General features: G+C 44.8%; 1 protein-coding gene across 1 annotated transcript; it reads right to left on the reverse strand.

Annotated features, from left to right (window-relative positions):
* Window positions 1-3,066: 3,066 nt before the first annotated feature.
* Window positions 3,067-8,237, reverse strand: LOC123374140 (dual specificity protein phosphatase 13-like). Its single transcript, XM_045023687.1, has 3 exons — window positions 8,086-8,237; window positions 4,884-5,104; window positions 3,067-3,293 (listed from the first exon to the last, which is right to left on the reverse strand). Exons 1-3 carry the CDS (start codon window positions 8,235-8,237, stop codon window positions 3,067-3,069), a joined length of 600 nt encoding a protein of 199 aa, XP_044879622.1.
* Window positions 8,238-19,555: the final 11,318 nt, after the last annotated feature.

Below are 19,555 nucleotides of genomic sequence, written 5' to 3' on the forward strand. Positions count from 1 at the left end.
GACAACAACAGACAGAAATTGAGATCTAAATGGGAACAGATTCTCAGCTGGTGCATATTGGTGTAGCTCTGCTAATGTCAGTTGAGCTACATTGATTTACACAACCTAAGAATCTGAGCTCCTTGCGCTGTTGAGTAAACCTATCAATTGGAAGCACCATAAAATATCCCATCCACCTAGGATTTTTTCAAAGAATCCTAAATAAAAATAGTAATAAAGCGTTCAATGCAGGGAATTTCCTGAGGATTAATGACCAGATGGAATTAATAGCCAGAGGTGCAGACTGGGCCAATCTGTTCCTCCTAGCTGCTCATTAATCCTGGGACAGGACCTCTACCTCAACATGGAGTAAAACACATCTCGCATAGGGAATACAAGTTATTAATTTATTATTTTTCTCTGTGTTTGATGTGCAACAGATTTGTCCCAATCTGGTTGTATCATTGCTTGCTTTATATATATATAAAATCAAGAGAGAGAATAAAAGTGTTTACAGCTTATTACTGTACAAAGGAGGAGTTTATGTTAAGAATTTCAGGGTGGAGACAGAGAGCTTTCCTAATGATCTGAGATGTGGTAATTCTGGCTCTAATGAACACATTTAGCATGTTGTGGTGATTTGCTTTCTTGAAAGAATGATGGGAAAACTTGTGGATTATATGTAGGATTTTAAATGTGCTGTGTACATATTACCCAGTTTAGTTTGCTGGGTTCTTCAGCTCAGCCTCGGGTTTATACTTCCATCTACTGGTGAGAGGAGATCATAGCGCCTAGCATGTTTTCTCATCCCGCTCCCACAGAGTACACTTACTGCAGAAACAGTCTGCAAATCCTTGGGTTGGAATTTGCTATTAGAGAGCCAGTGCAAACACCATTCTAGTTGCCCCCCCCCCCCGCCCCGCAACAAGTCAGCAGTGCTGGGAAAATGCACTAGAGTTTCTTCCATGGAAACGAATGAACAGCACTATAGTAAACCATCACAGCTATAGTATTAATGACACTTTATAGTCCATATAGAATTTTTCCATCATAACAATGAATAACCACAGCAGCTCTGACACACCCATATGTCTGTCACGCCAACCAGCTCCTTTGGAATTGTGGGTTAACTTTAATAGTATTAAAATATTGGTTCTCTCCTCTTTACAATGCATCTGTTGTCCTGTTGTGTAAACATGCAACAATAAAGATATTAAATGTTGTACACAAATTAATCTCCTTAGGTTCTGGTGCTTGGGGACGTCCTGTGGGAAAGATCTTACTGCACTTTCTTCTGGGCAAATGGCAAATACTGCTATTCAGCAAATTCCTTCAGGGTTCAATGGCAGTGTTCCCCTGGGAGGAAAACATTGACTGAAGGGCTCAGTCCTCCTTCCACTGAAGTCAATGAGAGCTTTGCTGTAGACTTTAATGGTAACAGGATCATGCTTGAGTACTCAAAGATGTCTGGTCTACTTCAAAGTTCCATATTCATTTGGTAGGCTAAGGCAGATGGGATCTGCTGGTAATCAGAGAAAATCCTGCAATTGTGGATAGTTCTGCACTTGACTGCCCGGGAGGGAGTCTTATGGACAGCACAGGGAGGGGCAGTGCATGCTTTTCCATGCTGCCATACAAATCTGCCTCAGCCCTGTTCCTGAGCAACCAGCTCAGGGTAGTCTGATATCCATGCCTATTCATTCCTGAAACTGGCAGCAAGGATGGGCACATCAGTGGCAGTTCAGGAGCTGGCTTTGTGATGTGGACTTCTGTCTACTGGGGATGGGACTGGGACGGCAAGATTCATTTCACATAATTACAAGCCAGCATAGAGCCATCAGATGACAGCGACTGTGGGTCACTGCTACACTGGCCCAGACTTGCTCCAGTAGGGTGACCAGATGTCCCAATTTTATAGGGACAGTCCTGATATTTGGGATTTTGTCTTATATAGGTGCCTATTACCCCCCATCTGCTGTCCTGATTTTTCATATTTGCTATCTAGTCACGCTATGCTCCAGTGACCTAGAGATAAAAGGTGCTGTACCTATTAGCACTCTCCTTAATAATCCAGTGGCTTCTCTTTGTGTTTTCTCATTGCAGATGGGAAAATACTACAAAACATGATCTTTCTGTGAAAGTAGTCTTGATTTTGAGAGGGAAAACTGTAAATAAATAAAAATTAAAGTTGCAAAGTTGGATCATCTTTTCAGATCTAATGAAAGACCCTTAATTCTTGATGGCTTTGAGCTCACACACACACACACACACACACACACACACACACCTACCTCTGCTGCCAATGCAATAGTTTTAGATCCTCTGCTGTGAGACCATTTCCAAGCTGCCTCCTTCATGACAGCATAACCATTTTCTACAGCAACTGCTTGACTTTTGGTGGGGAGCAGCCAGAGCAGATGAAAATCCATTCAAGTTAAGATCCTTTCATGAAAATCCCCTACTGATGAAGACCCAGGGGGGAGGAATATGGAAAACAGACTGGAATTGTTTCTTAAGAGAGTGGCTTCAACATTTCCCAGCTGTTCTATATCTAAAGAGCCTCCATGGCCCAGCCAAGGGGCTCAGACTGCTGCACAAATTGTTATAACCTATAACAAACAGATGCCAACATTAAAACCTCAAAACACCAACAATCTTAAACATATATAGCACCATGGGAGCCCTGACTGGGGCCTGTAGGCACTACTGAAGTACAAATAATATAATAACAATGCACTTTTCACCCCCAAAGAATCCTAACACTTCACAGACTAATATAAATGTCATGCATCCCTGAAATGCAGCCACCTCTGGGGTGGAGCTTGGCAGCTGCTTAACACTTTACAGCTATTTCTCACAACAGTTGAGGACAGGGAGTGAAGAATACTATAGCCAATTGAGCTGAAGGTAGAATTTAGATAGGCTTTATACAATGTAAAGATAATAAAGTCAAATAAGCATTTACATATAGAATATGTGTTATACTGCATTTTCAGTTTATGCCCTTGGCTTAGAAAACATAATTCATTTTAAAAGAGATTCAGGAAATACTGAATGTGTTGCATCCACTCTCTGTACAGTTCTGTATTATGGTTCTTTGCTGGCAGATTCTTTAACTTCTTTCCTCTCTTCATTTAATTTGATGTCCAGGTCTCGGAGCTGGCTCAGAAATCCTGTATTTGGGCAGATCTCTCTGTAAGAATTCACCATTTTTAAAGCCTCCACAAGCGTCATGTTTTCATGGATCATTAAAAAAGCGAGCACTAAAGATGCAGAGCGGCTTATCCCCATGGCACAGTGAACGAACACTTTACCTGAAAATAAATGGGACAACACATGCCTAGTGGGCTTTAGAACTTGCAAGGTAAGATAGACCCAGAGGGGTCAAAACAGCCAGAATCAACAAATACAATAAATAGCCAGATTTTCACTGATTGTTAGCGCATTCTGAGGTGCTGTTGGCTTGGGACACTGAAGCTCTCTGGTCATCCATACATGAGTAACAGCAATAGCTATACTACTAAACGTATACCGGAAGGGAGTGGGATCTAGATCTTACAGCAAGGGCTTGGCCATCAGGACTCCTTAATAATAATCTTGGTTCTGCTACGGACTTACTGTGGCTGGAGGTAGTTGAAAAATGGTGTTTTTCTTCTAAGGAAAATTTTGGATAAAATTTGAATGCTGAAATGTTTTGGCCAGAAATAGAAATATTTTGCCCCCAAAATAAAATATTTCAATTTAGAAAGGCTACCAAAGCATCTCATGGGGGTTGTAGTTTAACTGCCTTGTACTCCCATTTCCCCCTGGTTGGACTACATCTCCCATCATGGTCACTCGTCTTGGAGAAGAGAGGTGGTGCATCATGAGAGTCCCTGGCCATGTTGCATCATGGGAGATATAGTCCAGCTGGGAAGCATAACCTACAGAGGACAATGGGGACATGAAGAAACCACATTACAACTCCCATTTCCAAATCAAAATATTTATTAATCTTTCCTCGCAAGTCAAACCCTCCTGTCCCTTTATGTATTATGTTGCTCTGCTCTGAAACTCCTCTCATAATCTTTCTGGTATTGAGGTACCTCAGAACTGAACACAGCAATCTAGGTATGCCCTCACCAGAACTATATAGAGGAGGACTTTCTTTTCCCCTGGTGCTTTGGGGCCTTAGCCAAGCCATTAAAGATCAGATCCCTGGCTCATGATTGAAATTTGTGCCCCCAACGGTTGCTGCAAACAAAAAATCTTTAACTCTTCCTCTCTTGAAATGGGGGAAAGATGAAAAATATTGCACCCCACAGAACATAAAATGTTAACACCTTAGTCATTATTGGGATTATGAAATGTTATTTCCAAGCATCAGGCGCAAACCTCTATTTCCCCCTTTGTTACTACACCAGGTGGTTTCTTTTTTCTAATTATATTTAGCACTTAGAGAGCACTTTACCTTTCCAAAGTACTGTATGAACATGAACCCTCGCAGCAACTTTGCAAGGAGGTAAATGACTGTTCTCCCCATTTTACTTGTGGAGAATCTGAGATACAAAGCGGTTGATGGCCCAGACCTGTGAGGCGCTGAGGAGGAAGTGGAGGGTGATCGGTACATCCTAGGATAAGATCCTCATTGACTAGTTGCCAAAGACCACACAGTCAGTCAGGATCAGAGGGAACAAGTAGACCTAAAAAAATTCCTAGCAACTAGACCATGATGCTGATAGTGATTGGAAAGAATCCCCGTGACTTCAGTGGGCTTTGATCAGGCTCTCCATCCTTGGCACAGTCCACTAGTTCATGTTGCCTCTCAGGCTTAATTGACTGAAATAGTCTGAATTAGTGCTATAGGACCCATACAGCAAAGCACTTATGCACATGTTCTCCATAATATCTAACACCTTCCTTACCTCCTGGTGTTTGTAAGGCTTTGTGTATGAAATTAGCGGCATCATAGAAAAAGATACTTAAATCAAAGGAAGGGTCATCGAATGCTTCTACTCCATGGTACGCTACTTGCAGATCTTTGTAATATCTGGCTCCTGTATTGATACTGTATGGCCCATCTGCTGCATTAAGGATGTGAGTAATATTGAGGTTTTGAAGAGTTGCTTTACTTCTAGCAGCCCATCTGTTGAAAGATGATGAAGGTTTCACTGAGATCATTGCTGACTTTCAGCATTAAAATAGCACTGTTTACTGTGAATGCCTGCTCACCCTGGGGAAGAATGCAAGCACTGCAGCTCGCTTTACAGGGCTGTGAATGGCTAACAGACAACTGTGTTAGTCCATAGTGCCTTGGTCTTAGAGAGATGGCTACTGAAGAATGTGAGATGGTATTGTAACCACCACTTGGAGTTTGCCCGCTGCTGGAGCACCAGACTGAGCCTCGAGGGCAATGGGTCTTTAATTTGATTGCACCCCCTATTTTGTGTCTGTAGTAGTTTACACCCTTCTTCCCACCTTTAAAAATCAACATGCAGCTCTCACTGAATATTAAAACCAGGAAGGCATTGATTCAAACTGTAATGGTTGATGCTTACAATTAAATGACAGCAAACCAATTAACGTACAGGTGGCAACGACTTTGTATAATGCTATACGAGCTTAACAGAAATCCGTCAAGAGTCAAATGCACAGCGCCATCTGAGGACCTGATATGTCTGGAGGAAACAGCTTTGCTAGTTACACATCGCTGTGGATAAAATGTGCGCAGTAAGTTTTCTTTTTCCTAAAGCTTCTCACCCAGCCCCCCCAAATATATTCCATGCCCCCCCCAGGGAGACCCGTCCCTCAGTTTGAGAACCTCTCCCCTAGGGGACATTACAAAAAGGACTACAACTAAAGCAGCTACCAGAGCCCTTTGACACCATTTCCCAGCACGCATGGAGTCAGGGGTGGGGACCGAAAGAACTAGAAATTACTGGTGAGGCTAATACGGAGGCAGTCCACTGGACCAGTGACAAGCCAGGGCTGCACGACCCCAGGCAGGGGACAGCTTGACTCCACACAGATAGGATTAATTTCAGTTTTGAGTTTGGAAAGTGGGAAAGAAACAGCACAGTGCCCATTGCCCCCAAAGCAAGTGTTTGCTCTGCTGTGAGATCTAGCTGCATGGATTGGGCTGTTCCAGCACCCAGCCAGAGAGAGATCCGACCTGGCGCCAAGCCAAGACCCCCCCCCCCCAGGATTCTAGACCATGGAAACAGCAAGCCTGGTATGAGTCCAGAGAAGATCCTGGCTCAGCCAGGCATGAAGAATTAAAGTAAGCTGACTTCTATCTAAACCTGCCAATATCACAGTGCTGCAACACTTCTTCTCAGGATTCAGCCTCAGGATGCCATATGCCTGGGAAGATGCCAAGGTGGGAGCTGGAGGTTGGGATAAATTGTGAGTGTTGGGAGGTGAGGGATTTGTTTGTTTATTAATATTTAGTACTTATTAGTTAACCTCAACCTTTTCCTTCCCTCAATTCTACTTTCCTGTTCCAGTAAAGCCCCGCTTTGTTATGCTGCCCTTTTGGGTATGTTCTTCCTTTGCTGGGGTTTCTGTTTATGTACTTCATTGTCCCTCATGTACTGGGCTTCACACTCCTTGCCACCTACTTGTATTGATTTTTCTCAAAGGGAAGCACCCCTGTGTATGGGGCAGTGAGGAGTCACCTTGGGTGGAGGCACCACACGCCAGAAAATATCCAGAACCCAATCTGTGCAAGAAGGAAGAAAGAAGCAACTCCTAATATTGATGATGGCAAGCAGCATGGAGAGAGAAGGGAGAAGGTTTGAGCCACACTTCAGGGAAGGGGCTACATGAGTACAGACCAGCCTGTGAGATACCAGTTGTTCAGGTAACTCACTCCTTGTAGTTAATCACTGGGAATGTTGTTCAGTGGTTAGAGCAAAGGATAGTAGTTAGGATTCTCCTTTGACTGTCCACACTGATCCCACTTCCGGTACGCACGTGCTCCATGAAGTGGGTGCCATGTAAACAAAATATCTCAAAGCCCTGCAGTTATTGAAAATAGCCATTCTTTCTTGGGTTCCATTCCTGTTTCTGACACTGACTCACTGTGTGACCTTGAACAAGTCATTTCCTCTCTGCAGGCCTCCCTGATTTCCCATCTGTAAAATGGGGGTAAAATTATGGCACAAGGAAGTTGTGATGTTTGATGTTTTTAAAGCACTTTAAGATCCTCGGATGAAAAGCGATTTTGACAAATAGACAGAAGTGTCTGTCTGGTGATTGATAGAGAGAGGCAAAGTAGCTCAGCATAGCAATATTTCTTTTGCCACAAGTACAAAGTAATTGTGCAATATGTTTTGATATTTAGTTATAAGCTGGTAAAAGAAATTCTGCGTTTGCATCTGTGGGGCCCCCTCCCATATAATTATGGATCTTTGTCCTCTCTTCATTCTGACTTCTGAGGCTGAGCCTCTTGTACTTCAGTTACCTGTCTGTAAAATGTGCATAATAATACTTCCTTTCTCACCCATTGTCTGTCTTATTTAGAGCATAAGGTCTTAAGGGCAGGGACTCTCTCTTAGCATGTATGTGTACAGTGCTTAGGACAATGAGATAGCGATCTCAGTTGGGGCCTTCTAGGCACTATTATATATAGAGGGGAATAGACACCTTTTTTTTATTTGAGGTACCTAGAGTTAAAAGATAATAAAATAAGAGCAGTTGTATGTCACTTGGAGTAGCTTTGTACCATAACTAAATGAGTCCACTTCTAATACAGTGAGATAAATGAGCTTGTGTTTTAAACTGTTTCCTTTATAAATGCAAACCCTAAATATTTGGAGGAGATAAAACCCCCCAAAAGCCAGTTGTCAATGTTCATGATAAAAATAATAAATAAGTTTATCTTGCTAAAATCCATTGTGATCCATGGAATGTAGAAAGCACAGCTCAGGCAGACTAGGAGTAAGTTATACATGTACATGTCAAGCTTTTCATGACATCCAAACCACTTGAGGCTGACTGTCATGGTGTTTGGCTTTGGAACCCTGTGATGTGAGCATAGCTTTACATCTCACTGTGAACCACCTTTACACCCCTCCATCTCTCTCTAGTGTGCTAGTAACAACATAATATACAATATCCCCTTACGCGTCTCCCAGGAATAGGTTTGGCCAGACTTGGTCCAAATGATTGTCAGACCCTCCTCTGAACCAGAACAGCTTCTGAAGGTCAGATAGTGCTGGTGTTTCATATGGTGCCTGGCTGCTGGTTTCAGAGGAGTAGCTCTTGGTGTGAAGCATGCCTGCTCTTCTGTTTCACGCACTCAGATGATATCGCAAAGAGCCTTTCTGAAATAAACCAAGAGAAGCTTTTCATACATACTAACATTCTCTGTAAATTAGTCCTGTTCTTTGCCCTCCAAATAATATTGCATTTTTATTAGAAGTGTGTACAGTTAAGGCTGAAGGTGTTGCTAAAGGCAGCCAGCCATGAGGGTTGCCTCTGCACTGTCACTATACAGGTATGGAATTTGTCCCTCAGGAAAGCAGCATCATAAGACAGTATAGTAATTTCTTGTCAAATCATGCTGTGGAGAAGAAAAGCCCAGCCCCTTCCAAATGCATTGGTGATTAACACCCCCCACCCACTTCCAGATAATCCTCAGCAACAGCACCCTGCCTTACTACACAGGTATAATGATAAAGCTGCCACCACCACCATCGCGCATGTCCAAAGGCTTGGAGTAAACTTCTAATTCCCTGCTTGATACTTTAGGGTATTGGCATTCCACTTTTTATAGTTTTGAAAATGAATTCAGCTGAGGTGAAAAGTGTCAAAGTGGTGCATTGCCACGTGGAGTGAGAAAGGGGGGCTTGAAATGCATTTAATGATAATGTATCCACAGAACAGGTACGGTATGGGCAGCAACAAGGATCTCAACACTACACTGGAGATGCCATTTTAGAAGCAAGGGAGTAGTTCAGTCTCCATGTCTATTCCGTCCCAGGCCCCTGAAATACTGTGGCCCAGGGACATCTCATTATGTTCTGTACTAAGGAGAAACATCATCCAAGCTGAGAGAAAGCTCTCCTCAAGTTGAAGAGGCTTGTGAACCTTGATGGCCCAGGTCCAGGCCCACTAGTCCTCCTGTTGAGGCTGTAGACGGGAACTCAGTCCTTCTCTGTACCCTGGATTCCAGCCCAGGGACCCTGTAGCAAGTGGTTAAGATCTGTCTGGTCAGACTTCTTGATTTTTCCCTGGGCTACTTCCTACGATGTCTCCATCTTCTCCCCAGGGGAAGTTGTATTCTCAGCAGGAGTCTGCCCTGGGGCCTGGTCCCTAGTCTCAGCCCTCAAGATAACAAAGAAAATAAGTTAACAGAGATAAATGGCTCCAACATCTCTGTCCTGTCTGGATCCTCCAGCCATCTGTCCTATGGCTCTGTGCTCACAGGCAACCAAAGGCCTCTATGAGCTAAGGGTGAGAGGTCTGTCCACCTTCCCAGGCCGCTGCCTTCTGAATTGACCTTCTCCCTTTTTAAGGTTCTTCCTTCAAGACTGGCATGCCTTGCAGGTGCGGGGGATGAGAGGGTGGGGATGGGACTGCCTAAGCCCAAACCTGCTCTTTCACCCCTTCTTGCCTGGCATGGGGTTTGTACACCGTGTCACATCTTCCTTGACACACCTGGAAGAAGAAACTGAGTAGCTACATCTCTTTTGCAATGACATTTGCTGCTGTGTTAGTGCAAAAACCCATTTGTTGATTCCTCAGTAAATAAGCTTCTTCAATAGGTCTGGATGTCCCCCTACTGTGAGATTTCTCTTGCATGCTCAGCTGAAACCTTTATTAGTTAACACTGCACTAGACTGGAGTTTTATATCGACCATTAAGATTGAGCAAATTTCATTCTCAATTGCCTTTGCTATGTCTTAAATAATTTCTGGGATAATGAGGTCATCTTGGTCAGGGGTGATGATTCCATCAACCCAATGATGCTAGTGACAAGTTAAACTAACATTTCAGAACACATCCATCTGATGCCTTTGAGTCTGGAGTGCAGAAATGCATTCATTTTTGCCCACTGCAAAACTCATTCATTTCTATTACCCTTGACAAAGGTTGTGATAATTTGGTTGCTAAGATTGTGAGTTGTTCTGAACAGGGACCATGTCTTTCTCTCTGTTTGGAAAGCTCCTAGCAAGTGGTGGGTGCCACAGCAATGCACATTATAAAGGAGGATCGGCGAGAAGGGGGAGAGATGGCAGAGGTGGCACCATGCTATTCAGCAACCTGTTGCCAGATCAGTAATGGCAAATGGACCCTGGGGATCAAACCCCAGGCAGTGTGTGGCTCTACCATGGCTGGCTTTTACCTACCTCTGAAAGATACCTGAAAGGTCTGTCTCTTTTATTATATACTTTGGCAACAGTTGCATAGCTTGTCATGCCAATAAAATCTCTTTAAACAGAACTATTGCAATTCTCGCCTCCAAAGAACATTGCACTTTTACCAGTGATCAACTTGCCATTCTGATTCAGATCCAAACTTTTCCCAAAGCACAGAGCAATTTGGATCGAGGAGTCTATGTGGATCAAGGTGGTTAGATACACTAGAAAGCCAGAGCTAAATCTGGGAGTGCTTTGACTCTATTCTATTCTGCATACATTCTTATACCTTGCTCATTTTTGTAGTATCGGGACACCTGAACCCAGGGTTCGAGTTTACACTCATCTCTATAATTTTCCCAGTTTTGCACCATGCTCTTTTCTTCAATAGCAGAGACAGCTTTGGGGCATACACAAAAAAAATTAGCAGAAAGGATTTATTTTGAAAAAAGCTCGCTTTTGCCTGTGGGAGGAAAAACACAGACAATATATCAGAGTTTTGAATACTCCAGATATATTCCTTTGTGAGATTTTAGCCTACACACCATTTTTTTTGTTTCTCATGCTAATTTCAAGAGCACTGACAACTGTCCTCAGGAAAGGATCTCTCATTGGGGTGACCATTTAATATGCAATAAGATGAAATTAAGCAAAGGGAAATGTAGGTTAGGAGAAATTCCCTAACAGTAAGGTCTGTTGATTCATTAGACTTTCCAAGGAAAGTGCTTGGACCTCAATTACTTTAGATATTTAAAAGTAGATTGGATCGACACTGAGGAACATACTGTAGGGAGGTGTCCAGCAGAGACAGCAAGGCACAAATGATGTGGGATTTAAAAGGGGTCTTTTTTTTTTTGTCCCATCTCTGTCTTGTATAATTTTAGTCTTCTCCTATAGTCCATGAGCTTTTTATATTTTTCCTCCCCTCTCCCAAGGTCGTGATTCAGGGACTGATGTCAGAGGAGCTCTCTGCACCTTGCGGGATTTAGCCCTGGGTCCTGAATGGTTGCTTCACCATTTCATGCCCTGTCATGCATTCTGTAACAAAGTGCCCTTTCATACAGCTCTTCTGTTCCCAGGAAGTGTGCAACATCATTTGCTCCACATGACTAATACCAAACAAACAAGTTCCTCATATCATCATGGAGTATAACTCCTAACCATTCAACTCTGTTTTGTGCTGCATTGACCTTGAGATGAATTCATCTGTGCGTCCTTTAGGGTAAACTCTGAAATAATTACACCAGATGATTGGACTAATGAGGAAAATTATATGAAAATTTTAATTGAAGACCTGGGACATTGTTGAGGTGTTTTTGTTTTTTTTAAAGATCCTGAAGTCGTGAAGTAATTTTCATTGACAGAAGGGGGTCGCAGTGCAATGAAGTTTGAGAACCACTAGTCTACAGTACCTCAGTGCCTCACAAACTTTTACTGTGTTTAGCCATAACTCTCTGGTGACACAGTAAGTAGTAGTATTCCCATTGTATGGTTGGAGAAATGAGGCAGAGAGAGATTAAGTGACTTACCCAAGAGAGTGTGTGGTGGAGCCGGGAACAGAACCTGGCTAGGAACTGAGCAGGTCCCAGGCTAACATCCTAACCACTGAAGCTTCCTTTCCCTCTCCTTTTACCATCACTTTTCCCCAGTGGTGCTGCTCCACTGGTGATAACGGAGGTGGAATAATGAATATAGATCAGTCACAGGTGACTTTAGATAACAAGGTCTTAAATTGGAATGTAAATTTATCTTAGGTGCTGTACAAAAGACAGACTAACACAGTGCAGCCCTTGATCAAAGAATCTGGGTGCTGCTGTCATACAAATGTTAAATAATAATATAAAACAGAAGTTTGATAGTAAAACCAATACAAATGAAATAGCTAAACCAGGGGTCGGCAAGCTTTCAGAAGTGGTGTACCGAGTCTTCATTTATTCACTCCAATTTAAGGTTTCACGTGCCAGTAATACATTTTAACGTTTTTAGAAGGTCTTTTTCTATGTCTATAATATATAACTAAATTATTGTTGTATGTAAAGTAAATAAGATTTTAAAAAATTTTAAGAAGCTTCATTTAAAATTAAATTAAAATGCAGAGCCCCCTCGACCAGTGGCCAGGACCCGGGCAGTGTGAGTGTCACTGAAAACCAGCTCGTGTGCCGCCTTCGGCACGCGTGCCATAGGTTGCCTACCCATAGGTTGCATAGGTTGCCTTTCAAGTGTTTAGCGTAAGCTAAACACTTGAAAGATTCAAACAGTAACACCAAGCATGAAATCATTACTCAATTAGCAGGCTCTTTTTACTGCTTCTGCACTTGGACATCTGTCGGCTCCATCTCCTTCTTCCTTTTTTTCCATATGAGCATCTTTTCATTCTGCAATCCTCTTTCCGTTGCCTGCCCTTCTCTCTCAGGTAATACATCCTGGGGCCCTTTGTCTTCATTATGGAAGAACCCAGTCAGGGAAAGAACCAAGGAAATGACCATGTGAGTGGAATTACTCATTGACTGTAACCTGGAATCTGATCTCTTCTTCTCCACACACACACACACACACACACCGAAAAGACTCAATATCTTACTCGAAATTTTGGCCAGAATATGGAGCTCAGGAAATCCAAAAGTCTCTTGAGGCAGGACACAGAGTCTCATGTGCAGAAACAGGCACATTTAAAAGTAATAGCCAAGTTAAAGCAGCCAGATGGGAACCTAGCAGGCGACTGAAAGGAGAACTCTGTATTTTCCATGCAAGCCTACAGGGGCTTGTTTGCAGGAATTAGAATCTCTCACCAGCAGTTCACTGCAGCTCTAATACCAAGTGATATTGAAAGCAAGAAGTGGGTTATGGCTGATGGTTAAATGAGGCACCTACAGGGATTTTGAAATGAGATCCTGCACTCACCCTTGTGTAGCCCATGCACATGGCAGAGCAATATTGCTTTCTTGGCTGACTGCATCATATTTTATAGCCTTTTATTTTGCCAATGCTCAAACAGCAGGGACTGTAGAAGTTCATTGCTCTCCCTGAATATTTAGGGCCTGATTCTCCTCTCTGTTACACCAGTGGAGTTGTTCCTGATTTGCAACAAAGTAACGGAGAGCAGAATCTGTCCCTCTGACTCTTTGGCAGTCTGTTTAATGCATTGCTGTGCTAATGCTGTTTTAATTATTCTGGACTGAAGAGAAAAGCAGAATGAATGATTAAAGCACTGATTGTTTTTTAAAGTAAACTTAGTGCTTGGAAAAGGTGTCTGATGCATCTGGAGAATACAGACCCCTCTTAAACCACAGTTTAGGGACAAAACAGGGAACAACACTGCAAGCTTCTCCTCATGACACTCACAACCCAATTGTCCTCCAAATGTACCTAAGCCCTGGGCTGGAGAGGCCCCCTTTCTGGGTGGGAGAATATCGGAGTCTTCATATCCATTCCTTCCTTGATGTCTCTGCTGAGACTTCTAATTAATGTCAGACCTGGGGCAGTTGTGGTATGGACTCCTGTCCTTTATGAATTAGATTGAGAGATAGCAACTTTGGTCGTACTGGCCTGGGCTAGATTTGAATCAGGACGTTAGAGGTGAATGACTCTTTGCCTCATTACTAGTCTTCATGGGCCATCTATTTCCCTTCACATTCCTCCTTACTCAGCCAGAAGGGTCACTCTATGTATTAGATACACCCCTCCAATCCCCTGCAGGAGCTACTCAAGGGAGGACGAGATTGTGGGTATGTCTACACTGCAATTAGACACCTGGGGCTGGCCTGTGCCAGCTGACTGAGGCTCACGGGGATCAGGCTGGGGGGCCGTTTAATTGCAGTGTAGACTTCCGAGCTCAGGCTGGCAGCCAGGCTGTAGGACCCTGCGAGGTGGGAGAGTCCCAGAGCTCGGGTGCAGCCCAAGCCCAAAAGTCTACATTGCAATTAAACAGTCCCACAGCCTGAGCATGAGCCTGAGTCAGCTGGTATGGGCCAGCCCCAGGTGTCTAATTGCAGTGTAGACATGCCCTAAGTGTCAGGAATCATGGCCTGCAGCAGTGTCAGTCTCCAGGCAACCTAATGAACACAGCTGACCTGGAGCAGGCTCCCTGATTGGCAACACCACCTGACTGACGGGAAGACTCAGCAGACTGACTCTTAAGCCAAGCAGCTGCAGAATTTCAGTGGCTGCTCAAGGCATTTGCCCAGGGCTGTGATCACTCCTGTGCCTGCTTGTTCCCAGCCCTGCCCCAGCCTTGTTCCAGCCCTGTCCTGTCTTGTTTCACACATGGTAACTTGGTCCAAACCCTCGGTTCTGGTTCCTGACCCTTGGCTCTGACTCCTGACTACCAACACCTTCTCCGATGCTAGGCCTGACTCTCCTCTGATCACTAGGCATGACTGCCCATGGCCGGATCACGTGACACTAAGGGCTTGTCTCCATGAATAATGAGAGTGCAGCAAGCTGGGGTGTGACTCTACTCTGTGCTAGCCTGCTGTGTTCTGACTGTCCATCCGCACCCTGCTGACGCACGTGAACAGTCTGAGTGTTTTGAGCTAGGTCCCTTTCAAAGAGGACTCACCGGGGTCTAATTGTTCATGTACCAAGCCCTTGGAATTAAATCCTAGCCCCATTGAAGCCAATGGAACATCTCCTGTCTGGTGGAGAAGAGGCAGTCCCAGCTGTACCTTTCACTGCTAGCGGGAAATACTTGATAGTGGGTATGTTAACACGTGTGTTGTTCTCTCCTGTCAGAATTATACACCCTCTTTCCGCCCTTACTGATCTAAGATCAATGAATGTGTGAGCAATGGTCACAAAGGATGGGTTACTGGAAAGAGGCTTCTGGAGAACAATTAGAAGATTCTTGTGGTTCTTGCACACTTTACCCACCCCATTGGGAGCAACTAGTGGAGCAGAATCGACTGACTTTCCCTACTTGGCAAACCAGCCCTTCCTGATTAAAACTACTATGATGACATTTAAAGAAAGAAGTCTCTAAAGTCTGTAGGATTTAAGAATATTCCTCTAGAGCTCTACTGGGGTTCAGCTCAGAGGGATCTGTGTCTGAGTTAATGGACATTTCTGTCGAACATCGAGGTGGCAGACTCTGGTGAAAAAAGAAGTTTTGAAGTACACCATGGAAGACTTTGAAAAATGGAGACTCAGTGGCTTGCAATGCTTTTGCCAAATGCAAAAGTTTAACAGGAAGGCAGATTTTCAATCTGCCATTAACAGAAGAAAAAAATCATTATACCTTAGCAACTGTACCTATGTGCTATTTAATATGCTGTCACTGGCGCATTACCTGGCCTTTCCACAAGTCCTTGGTATCCCCTCTGAATCTGCTGTTGGCAACTCAGCATGTGTCCAGTCCAAAGTGGGTTATTTTCCTCCTCTGGTTCTTTTCCTGGTCACTTATGTCCAATGGATAAACCCTACGGCTTCTCTGTGTACTGCTGGATTATGTTGTTGATTCTCCCTGATTTAAAATAGCTGTGGTTTTAAGTCTTGCTACCAGCAGTCAGAACTGTGCTACATGCTGTAATTAGGAAAGCACAACAGCACCGTCCAGCTAATAGTTTATTTACTGTATGAACTTCACTCTGATCTTAGAATAGCCACAGTAATGGAGCAAGGAGGTTGTGAGTCATGAGAGGCCCAAGAAGGAGGATTCCCTTAAGACAAAGTACTCCTCAGGCTGGAAGAATTAGAGCTAAAGCAAGAGAAATAAAGTGACCTTGACACTGCTAACAGTCCACCAAGTGCTGTCACAGTGTTCAGATTTCATCAGTATCAAAAACTGTCAATAGGCATAAGGTACATCAGTTCTGATACAAACGTCGACAGGGAGAAAAGATTGAAAGGAAAAAAGTCTTGCAAGCAGAAGGAAAGACAAATAAGCATGTTAATATCTTGCCATTCAAAAAGATTCCAAAGCACTTACCCTTCTCCAGGCAATGCGGATGTGTGTGATTGTGGATTAAAAGGTCTTTTACTTCTACTTGATTTACTCCTTGACCGAATTCATCTGGCTGATGCTGTCAATAAAAAGATGACAACGCTGTCAAGCTTGCAGGATTTCAGAATATCTGACGGCACAGGTAAAGGCTTTTGATATTCCTCAGCAGTACAGTGAATGGCATTCTCTACTGCTTACTTTTAAAGGAGCTGGGAGAAACAGCTCAAAGTGCCTTCCCTTCTTGCAGCTTGCAAGGATGAGCATGGGAAAGACGCTCTTCATCAAGTGTGCATGGGTTTAACTCTGGGTTGGAATTTCAAATGAAAAGACTCCACAAACCTCTAGTCTGAGGAATATCCTGGCAGCCAATTTGTTGGGACAAATAATGCGGCCTTCAGGGAACACTGTCAACTTGGATTTTACTTGGATATTTTTTAAATTGAGTAATTAAAAACCAATCAGGTTTCCGATAGCACATTCTTTAAATAGGATTTTTTTTTAAAAATCTTCAAAATGTGTTTTAATAAGGGTATTTCTGTTCTCTGGGCGATGTTTATAAGGGAGGAAGCATTACTAGTTAGGGCACTGAATTAGAAATCAGGAGACTTGATTTCTATACCCTCCTCTGCCACTGACCTACAGTGTGACCCTGGCCAAAACACTCTACCTCTTTGTGCTTCTGTCATGTCTATTTAGGTTGCAAGCTCTCTGTCTCTCATTGTGTGTTTGTTTAGCAGCATAGCACCCAGTTCACGGGGGTCCTGATTTTAGGGCAGCTAGGTGCTACCAGACTATAAAGAATGAGAATAATTTTTCCAGCAAAGGAGAGTTAGCAACACCCCCAAATATGCATTGGTCCCCCCAATTCTGCTTCCTCTCTGTGCAGTTTCCTGCCTGCTGCCTTTTCAACTTTGCTTTCAGGTTTTTTGCTTTTCCTGGTACCCCCTCCCCCTTGTGTATGTGAGTTCTGCCCAGAGCAGTCCATGGGTACGTCTACACTACGGGACTATTCCGAATTTGCATAAACCGGTTTTGTAAAACAGATAGTATAAAATCGAGTGCGCACGGCTACACTAAACACATTAAATCGGTGGTGTGCGTCCACGGTCCGAGGCTAGCATCGACTTCTGGAGCGTTGCACTGTGGGCAGGGGCGGCTCTACCTTTTTGGCCGCCCCAAGCAGTTATGCGCGGGAGGCGCCCCGGAGCCGCGGGAGCAGCGGACCTCCCGCGGGCATGACTGCGGAGGGTCCGCTGGTCGCACGGCTCGGCTGGACCTCCCGCAGCTGCGGACGGTTCGCAGGTCCGGCGGCTCCGCTTGAGCTGCCGCAGGCATGCCTGCGGGAGGTCCAGCCGAGCCGCGGGACCAGCGAACCATCCGCAGTCATGCCTGCGGGAGGTCCACTGGAGCCGCGGGACGAGCGCCCCCTCAGCACTCATGCCTGCGGCAGGTCCGGTCGTCCCGGGGCTCCGGTGGACCTCCCGCAGGCATGACTGTGGCAGGTCCGCCGGCCCAGACTGCTGCCCCCCCGGGAAAGGGCCGCCCCACGCGCGTGCTTGCCGCGCTGGGGTCTGGAGCCGGCCCTGACTGTGGGTAGCTATTCCGTAGCTATCCCATAGTTCCCGCAGCCTCCCCCGCCCCTTGGAATTTCCAGGTTGAGATCCCAGTGCCTGATGGGGCAAAAATCATTGTCGCGGGTGGTTCTGGGTAAATGTCATCAGTCACTCCTTCCTCTGTGAAAGCAACGGCAACAAGCATTTCGCGGCTTTTTTCCCTGGATTGCCCTGGCAGATGCCATAGCATGGCAATCATGGAGCCTGTTTTGCCTTTTGTGACTGTCACCGTATGTGTACTAGATGCCGCTGACAGAGGCGATTCAGCAGCGCTACACAGCAGCATGCTTTTGCTTTTGCATGACAGCAGAGATGGTTACCAGCCATACTGTACTATCTACCAATCCATAAATTGGTAAAAAGATGATCATGGTTACCAGTCCTTTTGCACTGCACCATCTGTTGCTGTCATAAGTGCCCCTGGCTGCTCTTAGCCAGGGGCGCAAAAGCCAAAATTGGGACTGACTCCCTGAGTCAATTCCTCCTTTTTGGTATCTAAAAATAGAATCAGTCCTGTCTAGAATTTGGGCAAGTGTACCAAACCACTGTATCATAGAACCAGAGAGCACAGCTGCTCTGTGTCAGATCCAGCAGAAATTATGAGCTGTATGCTATTCACAGGGGGTGCTCCTGCAACAACCCCACCTGTTGATTCCGTTCTTCCCCCAGCCTTCCTGGGCTACCGTAGCATTGTCCCCCCACTTGTGTGATGAAGTAATAAAGAATGCAGGAATAAGACACAGTGACTTGTTAGTGAGAAATGAGTGGAAGGCAGCCTCCAGCTGCTATGATAGTCCAGACAGGACATTAAGCAGTGTGGAGGAGAGGAGCCCAGCATCCCGCTGCTAGTCCAGGGGCAATTGAATCTTTTCTTTACACATGAAGGGTGGGGGCTGATGGAGCTCAGCCCCCTGTTGCTATGATGAGGACGGTTACCAGCCATACTGCACCATCTACCAGGAAAAATTAGGGCCAGGCGCCCTTGATCGACCTAACGGATGCTAGTCGGCATGGTTACCAGTCCTTTTGCACTGCCCCATGTGCCAATAGGCTGATGATGACGATGGATATCAGTCATATTGTACCATCAGCCACCCATGGCGAGGGGCGGGGGGAGCAAGGATGTTGGTGTTGGGTGCTGCAGCATCGCGTCTATCTGCAGCATTCAGTAAAGATAGGGTGACATGTAAAAGAGTCGAGAGGATTGTTTTCCCTTTCACTTCTGGGGGTGGGTGGGGGGGGTGCGTAAATTGCTGAGCTATGCCCTGACCCACCGCGGACTCTGTTTTTGACCCTAGAAGCATTTGGAGCTCAGCCAAGAATGCAAATGCTTTTCGGATACTGCAGGAACTGTGGGATAGCTTGAGTCCTCCAGTCCATGAGCGTCCATTTGATTCTTTGGCTTTCCGTTACACTTGTCACGCAGCAGTGCACTGAGTCCCTGCTATGGCGTCTGTCTGGAGATTTTTTTAAAATGATTTTGAATTTCGTCTTCTGTAACGGAGCGCTGATAGAACAGATTTGCCTGCCCTTACTGCGATCACATCCGCATGGTCCATGCTGGAGATCTTTTTTTATTTTATATGTTTGATTTCGGACTGCATCGCCACCCGTGCTGATCGGAGCTCTACGCTGGGCAAACAGGAAATATTCAAAAGTTCGCGGGGCTTTTCCTGTCTACC

The sequence above is a fragment of the Mauremys mutica genome, chromosome 7 (assembly GCF_020497125.1).
Source record: "Mauremys mutica isolate MM-2020 ecotype Southern chromosome 7, ASM2049712v1, whole genome shotgun sequence".
Taxonomy (NCBI): domain Eukaryota; kingdom Metazoa; phylum Chordata; order Testudines; family Geoemydidae; genus Mauremys; species Mauremys mutica.

Excerpts from the sequence above, each read along its gene's own strand:
- LOC123374140 (XM_045023687.1), bottom strand. The coding sequence starts at position 8,237 with ATGCTTCACACCAAGAGCTACTCCTCTGAAACCAGCAGCCAGGCACCA. Across the intron at positions 5,105-8,085 it reads AACCTATTCCTGGGAGACGC|ATGGGCTGCTAGAAGTAAAG; the intron begins GTAAGGGGATAT and ends ATCTTTCAACAG. Across the intron at positions 3,294-4,883 it reads AGCCTTACAAACACCAGGAG|GTAAAGTGTTCGTTCACTGT; the intron begins GTAAGGAAGGTG and ends ATTTATTTTCAG.